This window comes from Oncorhynchus masou, chromosome 13, assembly GCF_036934945.1.
Source record: "Oncorhynchus masou masou isolate Uvic2021 chromosome 13, UVic_Omas_1.1, whole genome shotgun sequence".
NCBI lineage: Eukaryota > Metazoa > Chordata > Actinopteri > Salmoniformes > Salmonidae > Oncorhynchus > Oncorhynchus masou.
The window spans coordinates 64670677-64694920 of record NC_088224.1 but is presented as its reverse complement, the minus strand read 5'-3'; the positions used below and the strand labels follow the sequence as shown (position 1 = coordinate 64694920).

The 24244-nt window shown below is 43.4% G+C and overlaps 1 protein-coding gene and 1 long non-coding RNA gene across 4 annotated transcripts; one reads left to right on the top strand and one right to left on the bottom strand.

The window, feature by feature from the left end:
• Positions 1-4392: 4392 nt before the first annotated feature.
• Positions 4393-6754, bottom strand: LOC135552837 (uncharacterized). 3 transcript variants are annotated; one of them, XR_010457515.1, is made up of 2 exons: positions 6164-6754; positions 4393-5756 (listed from the first exon to the last, which is right to left on the bottom strand). It is a non-coding gene; the product is annotated as an uncharacterized LOC135552837 (long non-coding RNA). The 3 variants fall into 3 exon arrangements; XR_010457516.1 differs by having other exon boundaries at positions 6168-6754; XR_010457517.1 differs by having other exon boundaries at positions 6281-6754.
• A 19-nt stretch (positions 6755-6773) lies between these two features.
• On the top strand, positions 6774-23945 carry LOC135552835 (remodeling and spacing factor 1-like). Its single transcript, XM_064984727.1, is given in 18 exon segments — positions 6774-7174; positions 8291-8382; positions 8446-8538; positions 11995-12200; positions 13103-13266; positions 13421-14218; positions 14221-14938; positions 15221-15344; positions 15494-15685; positions 15865-15969; positions 16042-16121; positions 16230-16278; positions 16376-16476; positions 18780-18844; positions 21048-21219; positions 21371-21588; positions 21712-21882; positions 22305-23945. Coding segments are annotated over 18 exon segments (3996 nt in total). The 5' UTR covers positions 6774-7020; the 3' UTR covers positions 22799-23945.
• The last annotated feature ends 299 nt before the right edge of the window (positions 23946-24244 follow it).

Below are 24244 nucleotides of genomic sequence, written 5' to 3'. Positions count from 1 at the left end.
CAACATTCTGGTAATAGCCTTGGACGCCTTTCAACGAGACGAGATTTGGAAAGGTTATTTAGTCAGACTAGATTAGAAACATCCCTCTGACATCATTAATTAATGGACACCAGCCATGTGTATTCCATCCCAGACACAGTGCTAACCAGTTCAGATCCCTGGGGATGATGTTGGGTAGTTGTTGTGGAGATTTGTTTTCCATCGAGCCTGATATAAAAGTCAACATATCAGTGAAATGGTTCCACCTGCTGGACTTTAGGTGTCCCTACAACTCCAACGAGCCACTGCCTAGTCTAGGACTACTGCTCCTCTCCATTAGCTAGGTCAAGCAGATTTTTCGCTGCGCTCACGTTTTGTTCCGAGTGCAACAGAATGTGAGCTATTGATAGATCAAGCTGGTTTCCTTAAGCCTACCTTTCCTGACTCAGTTTAAGGTAAGAAGGAGAGCAGGTCCTGTGAACTGAGCATATGTGAGCAGAGCAGACTAGGCCTACATAGAAAGCTGATCTCAATTTGCTCCCTACCCTTAACCTTGACCTCCCTAACCCTTAGATATTTGTCGTTTAGAAGAGACTGGAATCCAGATAGCTATAAGAAGAGGGTTAGTGTCTCGTTGCCCCTGTATGTTCTAGCCTACATGTTGACATCAGTAACACCATATACAGTGCCTTGCGAAAGTATTCGGCCCCCTTGAACTTTGCGACCTTTTGCCACATTTCAGGCTTCAAACATAAAGATATAAAACTGTATTTTTTTGTGAAGAATCAACAACAAGTGGGACACAATCATGAAGTGGAACGACATTTATTGGATATTTCAAACTTTTTTAACAAATCAAAAACTGAAAAATTGGGCGTGCAAAATTATTCAGCCCCCTTAAGTAAATACTTTGTAGCGCCACCTTTTGCTGCGATTACAGCTGTAAGTCGCTTGGGGTATGTCTCTATCAGTTTTGCACATCAAGAGACTGAAATTTTTTCCCATTCCTCCTTGCAAAACAGCTCGAGCTCAGTGAGGTTGGATGGAGAGCATTTGTGAACAGCAGTTTTCAGTTCTTTCCACAGATTCTCGATTGGATTCAGGTCTGGACTTTGACTTGGCCATTCTAACACCTGGATATGTTTATTTTTGAACCATTCCATTGTAGATTTTGCTTTATGTTTTGGATCATTGTCTTGTTGGAAGACAAATCTCCATCCCAGTCTCAGGTCTTTTGCAGACTCCATCAGGTTTTATTCCAGAATGGTCCTGTATTTGGCTCCATCCATCTTCCCATCAATTTTAACCATCTTCCCTGTCCCTGCTGAAGAAAAGCAGGCCCAAACCATGATGCTGCCACCACCATGTTTGACAGTGGGTATGGTGTGTTCAGGGTGATGAGCTGTGTTGCTTTTACGCCAAACATAACGTTTTGCATTGTTGACAAAAAGTTCAATTTTGGTTTAATCTGACCAGTGCACCTTCTTCCACATGTTTGGTGTGTCTCCCAGGTGGCTTGTGGCAAACTTTAAACAACACTTTTTATGGATATCTTTAAGAAATGGCTTTCTTCTTGCCACTCTTCCATAAAGGCCAGATTTGTGCAATATACGACTGATTGTTGTCCTATGGACAGAGTCTCCCACCTCAGCTGTAGATCTCTGCAGTTCATCCAGAGTGATCATGGGCCTCTTGGCTGCATCTCTGATCAGTCTTCTCCTTGTATGAGCTGAAAGTTTAGAGTGACGGCCAGGTCTTGGTAGATTTGCAGTGGTCTGATACTCCTGCCATTTCAATATTATTGCTTGCACAGTGCTCCTTGGGATGTTTAAAGCTTGGGAAATCTTTTTGTATCCAAATCCGGCTTTAAACTTCTTCACAACAGTATCTCGGACCTGCCTGGTGTGTTCCTTGTTCTTCACGATGCTCTCTGCGCTTTTAACGGACCTCTGAGACTATCACAGTGCAGGTGCATTTATACGGAGACTTGATTACACACAGGTGGATTTTATTTATCATCATTAGTCATTTAGGTCAACATTGGATCATTCAGAGATCCTCACTGAACTTCTGGAGAGAGTTTGCTGCACTGAAAGTAAAGGGGCTGAATAATTTTGCACGACCAATTTTTCAGTTTTTGATTTGTTAAAAAAGTTTGAAATATCCCAAAAATGTCGTTCCACTTCATGATTGTGTCCCACTTGTTGTTGATTCTTCACAAAAAAATACAGTTTTATATCTTTATGTTTGAAGCCTGAAATGTGGCAAAAGGTCGCAAAGTTCAAGGGGGCCGAATACTTTCGCAAGGCACTGTACATTAATCTACAACACAGAAATACATGATTTGATATCACTGACCGGAACTGATAAGGTAACTAGTACAACATGTACACACGGTTCTTGGTTTCAATGGCTCATTTGTCTAAGTATATCAGTCTAATCTCAAATGACAATGAAGTAGGTACAGAATCAAGGTGAGTTTTACAATCAAATAGGAAATGGCCAACAACCTAAACCTACTAGTTAAAATGGAACTGTGTAAACTAGTCATCTGTGAACACCATGTAAACCAGTGTTCTGTACTGTAATCGACTATTCTAACAGTAGTTTTTTGTTGAAGATGCAGAATGCTGTGTATGGAAGATTGACAGGGGTGTCCTGTACAGATGAGCAATGCCAGGGGACACAGCGGAATTTATCTCCAAAAGGTTGAGCGAGATCGGTTGAGTTCGCTAACAGCCCCCCGGCCGCTTCTCCATCTCTACCTCCAACCCCTGCATACCACTATGCACTTAAAAGAGTTTGGCCAATGTTCCAGTGGGATCCTTCTGCACAAGCGCAACGCTAAACCAAACAGTCCTCAAGATCCAGCAGCAGCCTCATAGTGAACACGGCATCAACATGCAGTTTTATGACATTCATGTTAAGCTGAAGGAGTGTAAATGTGCCTGCTTGGAGATTTCACTAAAGGATAGAGTGCCTCCAATGCATGGTATGATGCACTTAAACTTCAGATCACTGCTAGCTCAGCAAAGAAGGTTCCTGTGCGCACCTCAACAAATCCTGACCACTTTGTGCGGGAGCATCTCTTCCCCAGGTTCCATGGAAACTCAGTAACCACATATGGCAAGGAAAATGAGCAGGTGGCCAACACATGGATGGAGAGCTGTGGGTTTAGTCTGGAGAGCAGAGGCACAGCAGTGAGTGTCAAGGAGCCATGGCTTTCTGCAAGCCCCGATGGAGTGTTAAACTCTCAAAAACTTATAGAAATCAAATGTCCTGTTCTGAGTAAGAAGTGTGTCTCTGGCAAACTCACTGATGTGAAGCTGGTGAATGGGGTTCCCCAGATGCAACCTAATGGAGCCTGTGGGTACTACATGCAGGTGTAAATGGGCTCCATCCGAGCTGGTTGTTATTGATATGCCTTTTGAGGTGAAGTTCTGTGCTGATGTAATCACTAAACTAAAGGCATTGTATTTCCCACATATGCTGCCAAGGATAGTATATGAGTTCAAGATAGGCAGACTAACTCTGTGCTCCAAATATGTTAATCTATGTGGTATCTAGGCTCGGGGCCTAATACTTTGTTTTTAAATAGTTCTTATATTTTTTGCCTTGTAAAGCTGTCAGCTCTACTGTATCTAAGCATCACTCTGGGTTGTTGTTTTTTGTCTTGCACAGTTCTCTTCATGTGCACATTGACCTGATTTATATTTGCATAATTCTTCTTGGTGTTTTTTATGTCTTTCCTTGTACAGCTCTCTTCATACATGCTTATCTAATGTCTAAGGATAACACCATATGATTGATGAATATTTTAATCGTACCTTGTATAGCTCTTTTTTCATATGGCACTACGTGAACTCATCTTGCACTTAGCAAATTACGGAGTTAATACAAACATTATGAAACTCCACTTTGACCTTTTCTTTGATACTTACCATTTTGAAAAGAAGGATGAGGAGGCATGTCTAAAGTATTCAAAGGTGTTTTCAGTTTGATTCTGGGTTTGGTTTTCAAGGGCACAAATTAAGAAAAATTGTGTCACTTGACAAACATTTCTCTTCCCTCTTGGTCTGCTAGTGACATTTGTGTTGAAGAAAATGTATTTGAAATAGATTTAAAAAGGCATTATAGCAGCACCTAGTGGATGCCTGTAATTATCAGGCAGAATTACAGTAGATTTCAAATATAGGAACAAATAATTCTGATTAAACTACTATATATATATATATAGTAGTTATATATAGTTATATATATATATATATATATATATATATATATATACAGTGCCTTGCGAAAGTATTCGGCCCCCTTGAACTTTGCGACCTTTTGCCACATTTCAGACTTCAAACATAAAGATATAAAACTGTATTTTTTTGTGAAAAATCAACAACAAGTGGGACACAATCATGAAGTGGAACGACATTTATTGGATATTTCAAACTTTTTTAACAAATCAAAAACTGAAAAATTGGGCGTGCAAAATTATTCAGCCCCCTTAAGTTAATACTTTGTAGCGCCACCTTTTGCTGCGATTACAGCTGTAAGTCGCTTGGGGTATGTCTCTATCAGTTTTGCACATCGAGAGACTGACATTTTTTTCCCATTCCTCCTTGTAAAACATCTCGAGCTCAGTGAGGTTGGATGGAGAGCATATATATATATACACATACATAGTATCTAAGGTGGATGAAATAATAGTGTTTAAAGTTACATTTCAAATGTATGAACATTCTCACTGCTCATTCTGCATCCTCATGGATGATCTCGCACTGCATGTTAACAAGGGCTGCACAGATTCTAAGGACTTTGTCCATTTTGTGTGTCAGGTTGATGGGAACAGTCTGGAAGAGGATTTGAACACCTTGTGTCTGATAACTCTCTAAACATGTATATGCACATTAACTATCCTTCTTGTGCTTGCGACATCCTCGTCAGACAGCTGGCCTCCTTTCTGGGTGAAGGCTGGTATGGCAAGGTTTACCTTCCTCTCATACAGCAGATCTCAGATGATGAAGCCCGTCAGCCATAACTTCATCGCCAGGCCTAAGGTTTTCCAGGAAGCCAGAGTTTTGGGTGATGAACTTGTCACTGCATCTGCCTCTATATGCAGGAGAAATGAACATAATGAGTCCACATAGAGCAATGGCAACCAAATACTTGAGAGTATTGTTGGAATAATAGTGGCTGTATGACTCCCATCTGGAATCGAGATTGTGTGCTTTCTGAAGAATGGTCTCGGAGCAGTGGATGATGCAAGTGGTGTTGGATAACTTCTCTTTGAAGCACTGAGGCAGCATCTTCTGGATTGTCTAACCTCGGCTGCCATGGAATGTAGATCCTCATGAGCTCCTCCATTGTGTCAATCCAGTAGGAAAGGATTCTGCTCACTACTCCCTGGGACACATGAAAGTGTTCAGCAAGATCACTGTGGAGTAGATTCAGCTTCATCAAGGTTATCAGTATTTGATCAGTGATATGCATTTTGAAGTTAGCCATGTAGAATTTATGCAGAAATGCTACATGGTTAAAGAAAATGCTTAGAGGAAGGCCAGTATACAACACTGAGCTAGTGTCATTCTTCAGGATGGTGTGGGTCAATGACTCTGCACCACCACATTGGGTTTGTTTGTGGCAGATGGGCTTGTTGACTGGTTCTCTTGACACATAGCTGTGATCAGTCAGTGCTGGAACATCCCATTGAGTATCAGCATCTTTATGCTGCAGTGCCATTGGCACACTCAGATCAGACTCCACATCACAATTGTCTTCATCTGTCAAACAAACATAAGAGACCACACATTTCACAAAGTAAAATACACAGACAGCCTACTGGTTATGGTTAAAAGAAAGAAAACAATTTGAACATTTAATCATTTAGCTAGCTAGACATTTCATGAGCATCACCAGTGGCATGCCAGCAATGATGGGGATAATTATTGCATTGGTGAGACATTGTTAGTTATCCTACAACTTCTGTCTGACAATGTAGGGGATGAGCTAATTAGCTAGCAAAAACATCAGATGGGCTGCCCCCAAGCTAAGTCTTGGCTAGGTCGCAATTGTAAATGAGAACTTGTGCTCAACTTGCCTACCTGGTTAAATAAAGGTGAAATAAATAAGTAAGCTAGGCAACAGTTGGCTAGCTACAGTATGTTAGGACTTAGGAATGGATACCTACTTACTACTAACAGTTAGCTAACGTCTGCCTGATTCAGGATACCCTATGTGTGACGATAGCTAGCGAGTAACGTTAGCAGCTAGCTAACAGCTACTGTACATGTATGTGTTTATGTACTGATGAGATGTCGCCTTCTGATCTGTACTGGAGCATCATAGCCCAGCCACTTCTCAGTGAAAGGATGCTCTTCAGTCGGCCTCTTGTCCACGAAGTGATAGGAACACACATAGGGTCGGTTTGGAGTTTTCTTTTTAAAAATGTTTATGTTTAGAGGTTTCTTCAAGTGCAATCCGCTGAGGCAATTCCGAAGAGACTCCACGCCCTTAGGAGGCTGGTGCAAATCAAAAGGCGCCTCACAACTGCACTACTCTCTCAAAAATTGTTGGGTGGTCAAAACACTCCTGTTCCATGAACAGCTTCCGTTTCTGCCAGTTATTGTGGCATCCCCTTACCGATCATAAAATGCCTGTTTTTCGTCCATATTTGGGAAGTTGTAAGAAGCGACAGTGAGATATGTAACTAGCTAACTGTTGCCCGGAAGTGCTTAACCGGAAGTCAATCACACACAAAACCTAAACAGACCCCGCCCATATTTCCGTTGAAAATAAGGTGAATAGACTGTACTCTACATGACTCGTACACCAACTAGCAAAGTAAATGTTTAGTAATCGTACAGGACTAGATAATGAACCACAAGAACATTCTTGATGTCTGAAACTTGCGTCCCTGGGGGGAATACCTGGTCACAGAGCCCCCTCCTTCGTCTACCCATGATACGATACTTGGCGCGTTGAATTCTGGGCTCCTTTCTGTCCTCCCAAATCCGTTCATTCTCATCCTACTCCCCGGCTGGAAAAATGGCTGCTTCAGCGGCAGCGCAGGGCTCAAACCCCGGTCTCTGCCCCAGTTTCGCAGTGGTCTGCTCGTTCCTGGAGCGCTACGGACAAGCCCTGGACCTACCCGAACTCACCTTTCCGCAGATGGAGAGGTATCTCCGGGACACATCGACAGGTGGGAAGGGAGAGGAAGAGGGTCTCAGCATCATCATCACTGACTTTCTAGCTAGCTGGGTGGGTGGTCAGGGGGGAACAAGTACAGCTAGCTGGCTTAGGGGAGTTTCCACACACTGTGACATGTGTCTCGGTATAACTGGCTAATGTTACTGCTTGATGTAACTAGATAGCTAGATGTATCGTTACTTAGCTATTTGTCAAGAAACTAGCCAGCCATTCCTGCTTGAATGACCAAACTAACTAGTTAGCTACCTTAATTTCGTTAGCTAGCGGACGTTAGCTATTAGGTGTACTTTTCCATCATGCTTGCCTGCCCATACTAGTGCAGGCATACAACTCAGCCCCAGGTGTGTATGAGTAAATACTATTTGAATACATTCGGTGTCGTAAACAGTTGTCTAAATAGTCCGATAAAAACACTACTTGGCAGACTGTCCGCGCAGGCGCAATGCGTGATAGTCGAGCAACTTCATGCTAAACCAAGCTAACGTTCGTCAACACATCAGTGGCTATTAATTAATTCAAATAAAATTCCGCTGATTTCAAATTACTCAGGCTTTACATTTGTCACAGTTTATAATTATTTAAATCCTCCTTTGAGACAATGTTGGCTACTGGGTCTTTCTTGTCACGATTTAGCTAGCTCGTTATCTGGCTAGCTGTGTGTGGCGTACCTAGGCTAGTATGTACTAACGTTTTAGTATCTGTAGGAAAGATGTTGTTACAAGTTAGCCAGTTAGTTAACTGTCTGTAGATAGCCGTGATAACGTTGTTTGCTCTTTCCACATTTCATTCATTGTTCACCAAACACATCTTCGTGTTTTTTTATTAATGCAAAAAATGACAATGAATCACAGTTGTTGATCTTACCTCCACGCCTGCCACTGTTAGCTAGATATTTGAGGATAATTCCAAGAAAGTGTGAATCAATGTGAATTGCACAGACAGTCAGAATACCAGAAGGAGAATGTTGAGTTAAAAAATCCACGGCACAATGGGTGTTGTAATAAGTGTTTAGTGTTATACTAGCTGGTGTTATGACAGTGTACTTAGTTTTATATAAAACTAATGTATTAACTCATGTATTATTTCTCTCTGTGTGTATCTCTCTCAGTTCCCAAGCCACTAGTGGAGCTGCATGTCAAGCTGCTAAGGAAGCTTGGCAAGTCTGTGTCTGCAGACAAGTGGGAGAGGTACCTGGCTAAGGTAAGCTGTGCTTGGTGTGTGCTTAGTGTGTACACCTGTAATGACTGTATATTTGTCATCCAGGTATGCCAGGACATCAACAGTAGCTGGGCCTGGGAGCTGGAACACAAGGGCTACCAGGACATGAGCATGGAGTGCAAAACCAGCATCCTCAAAGTAAGACACACACACACACCGTGTGCAGACTATCACACTAATATACCAGACTACCTCTTTACCTCCTCTGTGATATCTACTGTTATGTATGAACAGTATATTGATCATATAAAGTGCCTTCAGAAAGTATTTATACCCCTTGACTTTATACACGTTGTTGTGTTACAGCCTAAATTTTAAATTTAAGACTTTGTGTCACCGATTTACACAATACCCTATAATGTCAAAGTGGGGAAAAAAATTGTGTTAAACACTATCATCTCTGAACCCCACAAATAAAATAATCTGTAACGTCCCTCAGTCGAGCAGTGAATTTCAAACACCGATTCAACGATGAAAACTGCAAAGAAGGGCACCTATTGGTAGATGGATGCATATATCTTTTTTAAAGCAGACACTGAATATCCATTTGAGCATGGTGAAGCTATTAATTACAATTTGGATGGTGTATCAGTACACCCAGTTACTACAAAAGTTGACGGAGAGTAAGGAAATCGCGCAGGGATTTCACCATGAGGCCAATGGTGATTTTTAAACCACTTACAGAGATAGCTGTTATAGGAGAAAGCTGAGGAAAGATCAACAACATTGTAGTTACTCCACAGTACAAACCTAAATGACATAGTGAAAGGGATGCCTATACAGAATAAAAATATTCCAAAACATGCCTCCTGTTTGCAATAAGGCACTAAAGTGATACTGAAAAAAATAACTTAAGTTTTTGTCTGGAATACAAAGCACTATGTTTGGGGTAAATCCAACACATCACTGTACCACTCTTCATATTTTCAGCCATGGTGGTGGCTGCATCATCTTATGGTTATGCTTGTCATCGGCAAGGACTAGGGAGCTTTTTAGGATAAAAAGAAAAGGAATAGAGCTAAGCATAGGCAAAGTCCTAGAGGAAAACCTGGTTCAGTCTGCTTTCCAACAGACACTGGGCGACAAATTCACCTTTCAGCAGGAAAATAACCTAAACACAAGGACAATTATATACTGGAGTTACTTTTTATTTTATTTATTTTTATTTAACCTTTATTTAACTAGGCAAGTCAGTTAAGAACAAGTTCTTATTTACAATGACGGCCTACCAAAAGGCAAAAGGCCTCCTGAGGGGACAGGGGCCTGGGATTTAAAAAATAAATACAATATAAATATAGGAGACCTAAGACAACAACATATGGAAGCAACACATGACCTCGCAGCATGGTAGTAACACAACATGACAACAACATGGTAGCAGCATAAAAACATGGCACAAACATTATTGGGAAAAGTCAAGAGCACGAAGGTCAAGAAGGTAGAGACAACAATACATCATACCACACAACCACATCTGTTAAGAGTGTCCATGGTTGAGTCTTTGAATTAAGAGATTGAGATAAAACTGTCCAGTTTGAGTGTTTGTTGCTGCTCGTTCCAGTCGCTAGCTGCGGCGAACTGAAAAGAGGAGTGACCCAGGGATGTGTGTGCTTTGAGGACCTTTAACAGAATGTGACTGGCAGAACAGGTGTTGTATGTGGAGGATGAGGGCTGCAGTAGATATCTCAGATATGGGGGAGTGAGGCCTAAGAGGGTTTTATAAATAAGCATCAACCAGTGGGTCTTGCGACGGGTATACAGAGATGACCAGTTTACAGAGGGGAGTATAGAGTGCTGTGATGTGTCCTATAAGGAGCATTGGTGGCAAATCTGATGGACGAATGGTAAAGAACATCTAGCCGCTCCAGAGCACCTTTACCTGCTGATCTATAAATTATGTCTCTGTAATCTAGCATGGGTAGGATGGTCTTTGGCAGCTAGGGTGAAAGGGTTAGTTTGGCAGCTAGGGTGAAAGTTGAGCGATTACAATAGAGGAAACCAAGTCTAGATTTAACTTTAGCTTGCAGCTTTGATATGTGCTGAGAGAAGGATAGTGTACCATCTAGCCATACCCCCAAGTACTTGTATGTGGTGACTATCTCAAGCTCTAAACCCTCAGAGGTAGTAATAACACCTGTGGGAAGAGGGGCATTCTTCTTACCAAACCACATGTCCTTTGTTTTGGAGGTGTTCAGAACAAGGTTAAGGGTAGAGAAAGCTTGTTGGACACTAAGAAAGCTTTGTTGTAGAGCATTTAACACAAAATCCGGGGAGGTGTCAGCTGAGTATAAGACTGTATCACGTGCATATAAATGGATGAGAGAGCTTCCTACTGTCTGAGCTATGTTGCTGATGTAAATTGAGAAGATAGTGGGGCCTAGGATTGAGCCTTGGGGTACTCCCTTGGTGACAGGCTGTGGCTGAGGCAGCAGATGTTCTGACTTTATACACTGCACTCTTTGAGCGAGGTAGTTAGCAAACCAGGCCAAAGACCCCTCAGACACCAATACTCCTTAGCCGGGCCACTAGAATGAAATGGTCTACTGTATCAAAAGCTTTGGCCAAGTCAATAAAAATAGCAGCACATTATTGCTTAGAATCAAGGACAATGGTGGCGTCATTGAGGACCTTTTAAGGTTGCAGTGACACATCCATAACCTGAGTGGAAACCAGATTGCATACGAGAGAGAATACTATAGACATCAAGAAAGCCAGTCAGTTGAATATTGACACGTTTTTACAACACTTCTGATAAACAGGGCAAAATAGAAATATGCCTATAACAGCTAGGATCAGCTTGATCTCCCCTTTAAATAAAGGACAAACTGTGGCAGCCTTCCAAGCATTGGTAACCTCCCCAGGAAGGAGAGAGAGGCTTGGCGATGATGGGGGCAGCAGCCTTAAAGAAGAAAGGGTGTAAACCATCTGACCCAGATGTTTTTTGGGGTCAAGTTTAAGGAGCTCCTTTAGCACCTTGGACTCAGTGACTGCCTGCAAGGGGTAACTTTGTAGCGGGCCAGGAGAAAAATGGAGAAGCTTCGGGGATAGTCGCTTCGGGGATAGTCGCATTAGAAGGGGTGGGAGATGAGAAAATGTTGGACAGGCAAGGAGGCATGGCTGAGTCAAATACTTACCAAGACGACATTGAATGTTCCTGAGTGGCCGAGAGACAGTTTTGACTTAAATTGTATTAAACATATATGACAAGACTTGAAAATGGCTGTCTAGCAATGATCACCAACCAACTTGACAGGGCTTGAAGACTTTAAAAAATAGTAAAGGGCAAATATTGTACAATCAAGGTTTGCAAAGCTCTTAGAGACTTACCCAGAAAGACCCACCGCTGTAATCGCTGCCCAAGGTGATTCTAACATATTTATTTTCCATTGATCATTTATTTATTTTGAAATTAAGAGTATTTTGTGTAGATCGTTGACAATAAGTTCCAATGAAATTTATTTTAATCCCACTTTGTAACAACAAAATGTGGAAAAAGTAAAGGGGTGTGAATACTTTCTGAAAGCACTGTACTGTTTTCTTCTCTTTCTCTGTCTGACCCTAACCCCCCCGTTTCTCTCTAACCCCCGACCCCAGTACCTGTGTGAGATCCAGTTTGATGACAACCTGAAGTTCAAGACGTTGGTGAACGAGGAGGAGGCGGAGGCGATGAGGCTGCAGCCGTTGGGCAGAGACAGACGGGGCCTGATGTACTGGCTGCAGACTGACGCCCAACACAACATCCGACTGTACACAGAGGAACAGGACGACTGGGACGGATCCACCTGGAGCTGTATCGTCAGGTAATGATGCATGGATGGATGTATGGAAAGATAGATGAGATATATTTTTTGTAACCCGAGTCGGAGCATCTGAGAAGAGAGAAAGGGTGTATGTACAGTGCTGTGAAAAAGTATTTGCCCCCTACTTTTGCATATTGTTGATTCTGAATGTTATTAGATCTTCAACCTAAACCTAATAATAGATAAAAGGGAACCTGAGTGAACAAATAACACAACAATGACATATTTATTTCATAAACAAAGTTATGCAACACCCAATGCCCCTGTGTGAAAAAGTAATTTCCCCCTTACACACAATAACTGGATGGCCTAACATTCTCCTGTATAATTCTCTGATAATAGAAGGAACCATGAACTCTGCTCTGTATCGGAGAATTCTACAGGAGAATGTCAGGCATCCGTCTGTGAGCTGAAGCGCAGCTGGGTCATGCAGCATGACAATGATCCAAAACACACAATCCAAGTCTACATGAAAATGGTTAAAAAGCAACACATTCAAAGTCCAGACCTTATCCCAATTGAGATGTTGTGGCAGGACTTGAAACGAGCAGTTCATGCTTCAAAACCAACCAATGTCGCTGAGTTAAAGCAGTTCTGCATACAAGAATTCCTCCACAGCGATGTGGGACACTGATCAACAACTACAGGAAGCATTTGGTTGCAGTCATTACAGCTAAAGGTGGCACAACCAGTTGTTGAGTGCAACTACTTTGTTAATTAAATAAATTAAGTATATATTTTTGGGGTTATTAGTAAACTCAGGTTCCCTTTATCTAATATTAGGTTTTGGTTGAAGATCTGATAACATTCAGTATCAAAAATATGCAAAAATTGAGAATATCAGAAAGGGGCAAATGCTTTTTTATGGCACTGTATGTTCAGAATGTTCTGTTTGTCCTCAGAACCCGGAATGACTTAGCCGATGCTTTGGACCTCCTGAAGACCCAGCTGGATCCAGAACACAGGGAGAAAGAGGAAGGAGAGACGGAGAAAGAGATGGACAGAGAGAAGGGAGGGTCCAACTGTGCCACAGCTGTGGAGAGGGGGAGAAGAGGCCAGGAGGAGGGTAAGGGTTCTTTTGTTACCTGTAATATGATGGTGTAGTTAGTAGTAACATGATCATGTGGTCACTACTGCTCTATTATAATTGTGTTATTATGAATGAATGTTGGAACCAGAGCTGCAATATAACATGTCAACATGTGTGGTGATTTTTCAAGGTGAAGCTGGAGGAGAGGTAAAGGTGGAGGAAGAGGAAGCGGCAAGACCGATGAGGAAGGCTGAGGAAGACAAGAAGAAGAGTAAAGAGAGAGGGAAGAACGAGGAAGATGAGGAAAAGCGAGAGAAGAGTAGATCATCTTCCTACCCAGAGTCCACTAGTACGGACGTCAACATGGCGTCTTTAGCAGAGAAGGAAACCCCAACCAAGCTTGCACCGGCAGTCTCAGTGAAGGAGGAAAACATTGCAGTTGAGATGAAGGAAGAAAGGGAGAAGGAAAAACAAGGTGAGAAAGAAGAGGGAGAGAAACAGAGCGGGAGGAAGGAGGAGAGGTCAGAAGTGATTGACAACAGAGTGAGCACCATCACCGCACTGGTCAAAGAGGAACCCCAAACGCTTAGCAACTCCCCTAGCAATGCTGTCTCCGTCGTCATGGTGCCTATCTCGGCAACGATGAAACAGGAAGTTCCTCCTGTGAAGGAGGAAGCGGAGAGGGCGCTGAGGACCGATCAGCAGGCCAAGATACCACTGAAGAAGAGAGAGCTCTTTGGCGCCAACCGTCACCATAGCAACACACCTCACAACAACAACAATGACATGCACAGCAACCATCACAACAACAACAGCCATAGCAGCAGTACTAGTAGCATCATCGTCCGTAACCCTTCAGTAACACATACCAAGGAGGAGCAGCTGGGGAGGCAGTCAACTCCTGATGGGGGCCTGGCAGTCACACTGCCAGAGGAGCTGACCAATGGGGGGGCTCCCCTAAACGGGCTTGGGGGGCTCATAGGGGTATATGTCATGTGGGGGTCATCTGCAGGCCGGCGTCGCAGCAACAAGATGGCGGATCGGTCTGTACGGAGGGAACCAGACTAGGGTCAGAGGAGGGGGAGGAGAGGACCAGAGCTCCAGACAAGGAGAGGAGCAGGCAGTCAGTCCTGGTGAGGAAGAGTCCTGGCTGGGGAGAGACTGGAGCCCCATCACCCCTGGAGCCTAGAGGACAGGAGAGACAGGCAGGAGGAGAGGAGAGGGAAGGAGAGAGAGCGAGGAACGAGCAAGGAGAGAGATCGAGGGAAAGTTTAGGAGAGGAGGGAAGAGAGAAAGCGAGGGAGAATTTACATGGAGACCAGTCTGGAGAGAGGGATGACAACCCAAAAGAGAAAAAGACTAACCTCCATGTGGAGAAAAGCGAGAGATGCCATGGAACAGAGGAGAAGAAGAAGAGTACCTCAGGAAAGAAGGAGCAGGAGTCAGAGAGAAGCCAGACTGTAGAAGGACAGGTGGACCAGGGAGAGGCCCTCAACATAGACACACCAGCCCATGCTGGGGTGAAAGGTGCTGGGCATGGAGCAACAGACCGGCCGGGTCCCCTGGAAGCCTCCTCTGAGCTGCAGAAAGAAGGGATCAGGCTGAAGATAAAGATCCCTCCCAACCAGAGGAGAGAGAACGTGCGAGAGCAGAAAGGGGAGGAGCAGGGAGATGGGAGGTCTCTGCGGAGATCGGCTCGGATCTGCAGGTAAGGTCCATGATAGAATCTCTTCCCATTTCTTTCATCACAATAACTGAGGTGACAATTTATCATGTAGAGCTGAATAATAGATACAATATTCTGATTTATTATCATGCTCTCACTCATCCCCGCCGTGCTGGCGGGCTCATGGGGCAGCAACAAAGGCTCTCCACTTCTTCTGACTGTCTTTGGCCATCTTCTCCAACTGTGCCCCAATTCTGCTGGTATTGTTGGAGCTGTCTCCATTGTGCTGTAATTTGATATTTTACTGATCAACCCTACCTACAGACCCAGCCCAAACAAGGTGGAGAGGCAAGACGCACCCCCAGGGGTGAGGGAGGAAGAAGAAGAGAAGACTGCTCAATGGCAAAAGAAGAGAGAAAACCCTGAGGGACAAAGCAGGACTGTAAAGGTAACTACTTTGTTTTAAAAGTTAATTTACTCATAAGTGATCTAAGAATACGGCTTTGTATGAATGTGGAAATGATCATAGCCAAGAAAATGTTGGTTATCAAGGTGATTGATTGTAAACGTGTGTTTTATGTGTGTGTGTGTCTATAGAGCAGACGAAGACATCGAGGCGCCCGCTGGTCAAATACTCGAGCGAAGCGGTGCAAACCGAATGAGGGAGGAGAGGAGGAGGGGAGAGGGGGTGGGGGAAGTGGTTGTGACTCAGATGACTCTAGCCAATCAGAGGAGACGCCTAATGAAGATCCCTGCAGCCACTGTGGACTCCCAAACCACCCTGAACTGGTGAGAAGTGTGTGTGTTTGGAGTACATTGTGTTTTTTGTTTCTTTACATCTTGGCAGCCAGAAACAGCATGTGTTTAAATGTTTCCCTTCTGCAGAGCACTATCTATTCTTGATTTCATGAGTTTATTTACACCAAACACCTGAATGTGTGCACAACCTGTGTGTTTCTCTGCTGCAGATCCTGCTGTGTGATTCATGTGATAGTGGTTACCACACCGCCTGTCTCAGACCCCCTCTCATGGTCATACCTGAGGGAGAATGGTTCTGCCCGCCCTGCCAACACGTAAGTGAGAGAGAGAGCGAGAGAGAGTGTGCACGTGCATGCATGTATTAACACTGTCCCTGGTCTCTGTAGAAGCTGCTGTGTGACAGACTAGAGGAGCAGCTGCAGAATTTGGATTGCGCTATGAAGAAAAGAGACAGAGCTGAGAGGAGGTCACACACACCACACACATATACACACACTCAATCTCACACGGTCTCACTCAAACACTGTCACACACACACTAAAATGGTTGTGTAATTCCTGTTTTTTCTCTGTAGGAGGGAGCGTCTGGTGTATGTGGGAATCAGTGTGGAGAACATCATTCCTGTAAGTACACACACAATTAGGAAAATTTTGTCAAGAAGGCCAAATGTGCATAAAATAAATGATCATAATCTGAATTTATGTGTTGTGTTTCTAGCAGGAAGGGGAGGAAGAGGAGAAACAGGCAAAAAAGAAAGATGCAAAAAATACCAAAAATCTGGGAAGGAGGTCTACCCGAACCCGGAAGTGTATCAGCTACAGGTGTGTGTGTGTGTGTGTGTGTGTGTGTGTGTGTGTGTGTGTGTGTGTAAATCAATTACACACACACACACACACACACACACAAAGCCACTAAATAAAATTGTTACTTGCCAAATTGACCGGGAGAAGAAAAAAAACATCCCATTGTCAAATTTAGTGGAATTCGTTGGTGGAACTACATTTGACCGTCATGCTTATTGGTCTAGGTTAATTTGGTGGAATTAAATTGGGGCGTGTGTATTTGTTAGTCATCACACATCTTATTTATCACATGCACAGAGCCTATTATGAGCAGAATATAACTTGTCAAACTCGTTGCTGGAGTGAAACATTTCATTCTAAATGCAATTGGGTGATAAACAGTTTTGATGGCCATGATTATAGAGCTATAATTATTTATTTTTCTCAACTGATAATTGAAGCTTGCCTCCCATTCGCCATTCCATTGCATAGGCTATGGTAGGCAGGCTATCAGCGCGTCACTAATTTGCAATGTGAGCTGGAGGCAGTATGCATTTTGAAAACATACTAAATTGTTAGAAACCTATGTGTTTTACTTCATATTATGAGGCATGTCTTACCTTGCTTCAAAGTAGCCTCGGCACAATCCCACCATAGAAACGTGGAAGGAATTATTTTAGAAATACTTCCTCATATGCCATTGAAACCAGCATTTCTCTTTTGTTCTATTGGTTTTTAGCGACCAATCCTAGTTGCATCTTTAGATTCCCCTTCATTCTAAGTTTCTAACAGAGATGTTTATCTCTGTCACATATGGAGCCGCTCGCATCAGGTGCATTGTATAGAATTGCATTTTGGCAAATGTTTGGACGTGTTATTAAGCACTGTTGGTAGACGACTTCATGGGTTACGCAACCAATGCATATGGATCTGGTCAATTTCTCAAATGGCCGGTAAATTAAAATCTTCCCTGTCACGTTGTCCCAATGATATTATAAATAAATGGTAAAAATATAATTTATATTGCTGCTCTTGGTTTTCACAAGATTGGAGCATGGCGTATGTAGCTTGTTGATGATACAGCCCGGGATCAAACCAGTGTCTGTAGTGACGCCTCTAGCACTGAGATGCAGTGCCTTAGACCGCTGCGCCACTCGGGATATGGAATTAAAATGTTGAAGGATAGGCTACCAAGGCCAAGAGGTAGGCTGCTACTTAATATTCCAAATGGAATTGTTGTCATTTGTAGGATGAGAGCACTTGCACTGCAGCCTCAGTTAGCCTAGCTAGCTAACGTTAGCTAGCTTAACTAGCTTCTTACAGGTTTGATGCAGTCAAGACAGGTACTAGGTAATCGTATTCGATGATAAATAACCTAGCTATGGCAGCTATATATGGCAAAGGTAAAGGGGATACCTAGACAGTTGCACAACTGAATGCATTCAACCAAAATGTGTCTTCTGCATTTCACCCAACCTCTCTGAATCAGAGAGGTGCGGGGTGCTGCCTTAATCAACGTCATCTGGGGAGCAGTTGCTGTTACTGGTTAACTGCCTTGCACAAGGGCAGAATGGAAGATTTTTCCATCTTGCCCACTCGGGGATTCGAACTATCGAGCTTTCGGTTACTGGCACAACGCTCTTAACCACTAGGCTACCCGCCGCCCATAGTCTACTATAGCGCGAGTCGGCTTGGTTGGTTGCTCCTTCCATCCCTTCTCCCTGTGTCACTCACAGTATTGCCTCTCCCGCGTCTGCTAGAGCGGCACCAAATGACTTTTCTGCTGCTTCCCTCACTCTGATCAGGACCAGGTCTGGATCCAACCAGGTCTATACGGAACGGGTCTAGTTGTCCTCGGGCCTGAACAGAACGGGTTTTTATATTTAAACATTTTATTTATGCATATTGGGTCCGGGTGGGAAAGCCCCAGGTCCATTTCGGAATGGGGTCCAACTTTTTGGACCCGTCAAGAAATCTAGTGTGAGCTACTCCAGGAAGTGATGTTGGAGGCTAGCTCAGTGCTGCCCCCTCTCATTGAGTAACTCAAGATGAAGGCCATCCGGGGTACTGCAGGCTGCAATTAGCAACTCAATTATTCTTCTAACTTCTTCTATGCACGATTTTAAAACATCTGGTGTATTAGAAGCAATTATTGGTACCATGATTGTCTTCCAAAAAAAATGTGTATGAAGATTGCCATTATTCCATTCAGTATTATGGGGGATCCTGTTTTCTACTAAGAATGCGTGCAGTACCGCGGTCGACCTTGAATTCCCGTGGCTTCCCCCTGCGTTGTCCGGCTCCACATGTTCCTAACGTAAACCCTGGTGTGTGTGTTCCAGGTTTGATGACTTTGATGACGCCATTGATGAAGCAATAGAGGAAGACGTCAGAGATGCTGATGGAGGTGAGAAATATAGAGGAGAGAGAAAGGGAATGAGTGTACACTGAGGACTGAATGGCTTTCAAATGGCACCGTATTCCCTATATCAGGGATCATCCACCAGATTCAGCCAAGGGCTGATTTTTCTCTTTTTTCTTGAGCGGATGGTCGGAGGGGGGGTCATCATTTCAAAACTTGCTTGCATTTGTATAAATTCATGGGGCAAAGGAAACTTGGGGGAACAAATAAAATCACCCATGGTGATGCCAGTTGGGGAGGGTAACCCTGCCCTATATAGTTGCACTACTTTTGACCAGAGCTCTAAGGGTCCTGGTCAATAGTAGTGCACTATGTGGGGAATATGGTGTCATTTTGGATGCATCCAAAATGAGGAACAAGATGCAAACGAGGTTTTAGATTAGAGGTCGACCGATTTATAATTTTTCAACGTCGATACAGATTATTGGAGGACCAAAAAAAGCCGATACCAATTAATTGGCTGATTTTTATTTATTTATTTGTAATAATGACAATTACAACAATACTGAATGAACACTTATTTTAACTTAATATAATACATCAATAAAATCAATTTGGCCTCAAATAAATAATGAAACATGTTCAATTTGGTTTAAATAATGCAAAAACAAAATGTTGGAGAAGAAAGTAAAAGTGCAATATGTTCCATGTAAGAAAGCTAACATTTAAATTCCTTGCTCAGAACATGAGAACATATGAAAGCTGGTGGTTCCTTTTAACATGAGTCTTCAATATTCCCAGGTAATAAGTTTTAGGTTGTAGTTATTATAGGAAATATAGGACTATTTCTCTCTACCATTTGGATTTCATATACCTTTGACTATTGGATGTTCTTATAGGCACTTTAGTATTGCCAGTGTAACAATATAGCTTCCGTCCCTCTCCTCGCCCTACCTGGGCTCGAACCAGGAACACATCGACAACAGCCACCCTCGAAGCAGCGTTACCCATGCAGAGCAAGGGGAATAACTACTCCAAGTCTCCGAGCGAGTGACGTTTGAAACGCTATTAACGCGCACCCTGCTAACTAGCTAGTCATTTCACATCGGTTACACCAGCCTACTCTCGGGAGATGATAGGCTTGAAGTCATAAACAGCTTAATGCTTGAAGCACAACGAAGAGCTGCTGGCAAAACGCACGAAAGTGCTGTTTGAATGAATGCTTACGAGCCTGCTGGTGCCTACCACTGCTCAGTCAGACTGCTATATCAAATAGACTTAATTATAACATAATAACACACAAATACGAGCCTTAGGTCATTAATATGGTCGAATCTGGAAACTATCATCTCGAAAACAAGACGTTTAGTCTTTCAGTGAAATAGGGAACCGTTCCGTATTTTATCTAACGGGTGGCATCCATAAGTCGAAATATTCCTGTTACATTACACAACCTTCAATGTTATGTCATAATTACCTAATATTCTGGCAAATTAGGCAGCCCAAACTGTTGCATATACCCAGACTCTGCATGCAATGAACGCAAGAGAAGTGACACAATTTCACCTGGGTAATATTGCTTGCTAACCTGGATTTCTTTTAGCTAAATATGCAAGTAAAAAAATATATACTTCTGTGTATTGATTTTAAGAAAGGCATTGATGTTTATTGTTAGGTACACATTGGAGCAAGGACAGTCCTTTTTCGCAAATACGCACCGCATCGATTATATGCAACACGCTAGATAAACTAGTAATATCATCAACCATGTGTAGTTAACTAGTGAGTTATGATTGATTGTTTTTTATAAGAGCATTAAACTTATATCTAGCAACTTACCTTGGAATACTGCATTTGCGTAGCAGGCAGGCTCCTCGTGGAGTGCAATGAGAGCGAGGCAGGTCGTTAGAGCGTTGGACTAGTAACTGAAAGGTTGCAAGATTGAATCCCCTTGCTGACAAGGTAAAAATCTGTCGTTCTGCCGCTGAACAAGGCAGTTAACCCACCGTTCCTAGGCCGTCATTGAAAATAAGAATATGTTCTTAACTGACTTGCCTAGTTAAATAAAGATTAAATAAAGGTGTAAAAAAAAAATATCGCCCAAATCGGTGTCCAAAAATACCGATTTCCGATTATGAAAACTTGAAATTGGCAATTCGGTTAATCTGGCGACCTATAGTTTAAATGACAGAATAGTGGCCTGCCTGTGTTCCTGTTGTTGTGTGTAACCCTGTGGTCCTGTGTGTAGGAGTGGGGCGGGATAAGGACATGGCCACCATGTCGGAGGAGGGGAAGGAGAAACGAGGACCAACCACAGCTCAGGCCCCTCCCACCAGGAGCAGGAAGAGGCGGAGACTTAACGACCTGGAGAGTGACAGCACGGCTGCAGAGAGTGAGGAGGAGTTTCAGCTCAGCGCCAGGTGCGTTTGTCCCTGACTGGCCTTAAGTCAGTCCTAGTAATTCCGTGAATATGTGTGTGTGTGGGTGCTACGCATTGGAGCTACCCCCCCCCCCCCCCATAGTCATTTTTTGTTTGAACACTAAATGCAAACTTTTAACTTGTGTCTGTAGTACGGAGGAGGAGTTTGTAGCGTCAGGTGATGAGGAAGCAGCCAGTGATGTGGACAGCTTTGCCAGTGACCCGGGCTTCGTAAGCCAGTCTACACGGGCACAGAGACGGGCACCTAAACAGAGAACCACCAGGACCTCAGCAAAGTGCAAGAAACACCCTCGCAGACGGAGGAGAGGATGGGGGGAGGAGGAGAGTGAAGATGAGGAGGAAGAGATAGGTGAGTAAGGCTTGGAATATGAGTTGGGAAAAGATGACACACACGCACAAATCCAGGTTTGGTGCTGGAGGTTAAAGAACATGTTCAGTTGAAAGTCAAATAAAACTCTTTGTCTCTCTGCAGAGACCAGTGATTTGAGTGACAGCGATGAGGACAGGAAGAGGTGTGGTTTAAGGCGGGGCCGGAAGCGGGAGGTGAACTACCGCGAGACGTCGGAATCTGAGGGTTCCCAGGCAACCACTAATAAGGACAAGACCAAATCCGGCCGTCGTCTCTCCAGCTCAAACAGCGATGGTCAGTTACTATGGTTACCATCCCTGCCCCAAATTAGGGAGGTCCATGTGGAACTTGACAGACTGTCATTTAGTGAATGTAAACAATTCATAACCAACCCGCATTCAGACACTAGCGGCAAAAAAACGCTTCTGCAAGTGAAAGCGTGCCGATAATGTTCCACCCCTCCCCCTCCTAAATTTAAACCAATCTAAACCGACCACTGTCCCTAAACCAACATTTTCTGGTTGGCTGGATGAAGCGGAAAACACGTCACCAGATGCAGAGAAAATAGAGCCGTTTTAAATTTTTCACCACTTCCACGGCAACTTTGGCCATCGATTCCATTGCGCCGGGCAAAGGAACGTTTTTGCCGCTAGTGTCTGAATGGGGGGTTAACTCCTGCCGGTGTCTGAATCCGCCGCTCGCTCCCTCTATTTCAGAATCCTCCCATTCGAGAGAGTCTGAGGAGGAAGAAAAGAGGGGAAAGAGGTGGAGAGAAGAGGTGGAGGAGACTAGAACAAGGGGAAAGAAGAGGGGAGGAGAGAAGATGGGCAGAGGGAAGCGGAGAGAGGTGTTGATAGAACAGCGGAGGAAACATCTAGCCCTGCTGAAGAAATGCAGACCCTCCACTAAAGATAATGAGGATGATAATGGGGAATCGGAGTCGTCATCCGAGGAAGATCGTCCTATCCGCAAACGACTGAACCGCATCGACTCTGATGAAGAGGGAAAAAATAAGGAGGCGGATGAAGAGAAGAAGCTGAGAAAGACGTTGTCAAAAGACGAGGAATCAAACAGCCCTAACAGACAGCAGGCCTCTAGAGGCTCAATGAAGCCTGGGGCTGAGAGTGCAGCCTTACCCAGGGACAGAGCAGCCAGAGCTGGACAGAACAGGTCTAACAGCCCCCCACCTCCTGACCAGTTAGACGCATGATGACATACAGACTTACTTTTAGTTATTTTTTTTACACTTTCTTGCCTTTCACCAATGACGTTTCTCATTACCTCATCATCATCCCTCCTTCCGTTTCTCCTTCCCCTCCTCTCTAAACAGGATGAGTAACTACTGGACCAAATGCACTAGCACCATCCAACACGCAGACACACAACACAATACACAGCCAGAGGGTGAAGGACTGTCCTGACCTCCACCAGACAGACACCCGCCTTAGCTGTTCTGGACTGTACATAGATGCTCTCTCTGCTCGGCTGCTGATCCTGTAAAATGCTAGATGTTCCCTTCTCTCTTCTGTCTCCTTGTAAAATAGTGTTCTATATTCCATGAAGGAGAGAGTGAATGGACTGGAGTGTTTAATAATCCCAAAAAAAGAGAGTTGGATGTTTTAAACCAATGGAAGAGCTGCTCCTGTTCTGCTGTTAACCAGGAAGATAACGACTAGAAAGAGATTCATACAGGCTGATTCATCTCAAATGGCACTTTGCAGATTTGACCACAGTTACAACTACAGTTCTGGATACAGTTGTAGTTATAGCTACAGTACACTGGGGGCTAGCAGATGGACACTGACAAACCTAGCTATGTTCAGTAAATCAATTCACTGTTGGTTGTTATGTGTTAGTTGAAGTGTACCTCCTCTCACTCAGTGAGGACTGAATAATTCCTCCACAATAGTCTACAACTCTTCAGTTCAGTCAAAACATTCTACATCCTACTACTATTTGAGAGGATGGGGTCATACTCATTAGTCAGAAAAAGGACTGAAACAGGGAGACCTACCTGAACTTGCTAAATGTTTTGCTGCTGTGTGCCCTAATGAATATGGCCCCAGGTGTGAATGCTGTATCTGGCCCTCAGTCCACTGTCTGTTTTTATCATTAGAGTTCTATCTGAACTGCTTGTAGATTCTATCATTCTAGCTCACTGTTCTTATGTTGGTTTCTCCCCCAAAATCTAAAATCTTTTGAGATGTTCAGTCTGAAAAACAAATCACCCAGTTTTTCATCCAGTGTATGTACAGTATGTTTATAGTTGGTGCTGTAACATAGGTGTTTTATAAGTTATTAAAAACCAATATTCAAGCATCTCACAAATGCACTTTTTGTCTGCTTTTGAAATATTTTACTATACAAAGATTGACTACATAGTGGACCCATGCAATGGGATGACATGCTCATTGACTGACACAATTGGTATGTTTTTGTTTGCTGTTATACCAATATAACCACAATCAGTGAGTACTTCCTATGGCAGGGTGCCACGACTGGCGGTCCGCGGGCCAGTGATTTAATTTGGCCCCCAAATCAGTGCCAAGTGACTTTCTTTTGGAAATCAGTTCCCAAGTATTGCCATGCATAATATACATGTGATCTTAAACAAATGTAAGCTAGGTTTGAAATTGTTTTAGTCATCTCCGTTTGG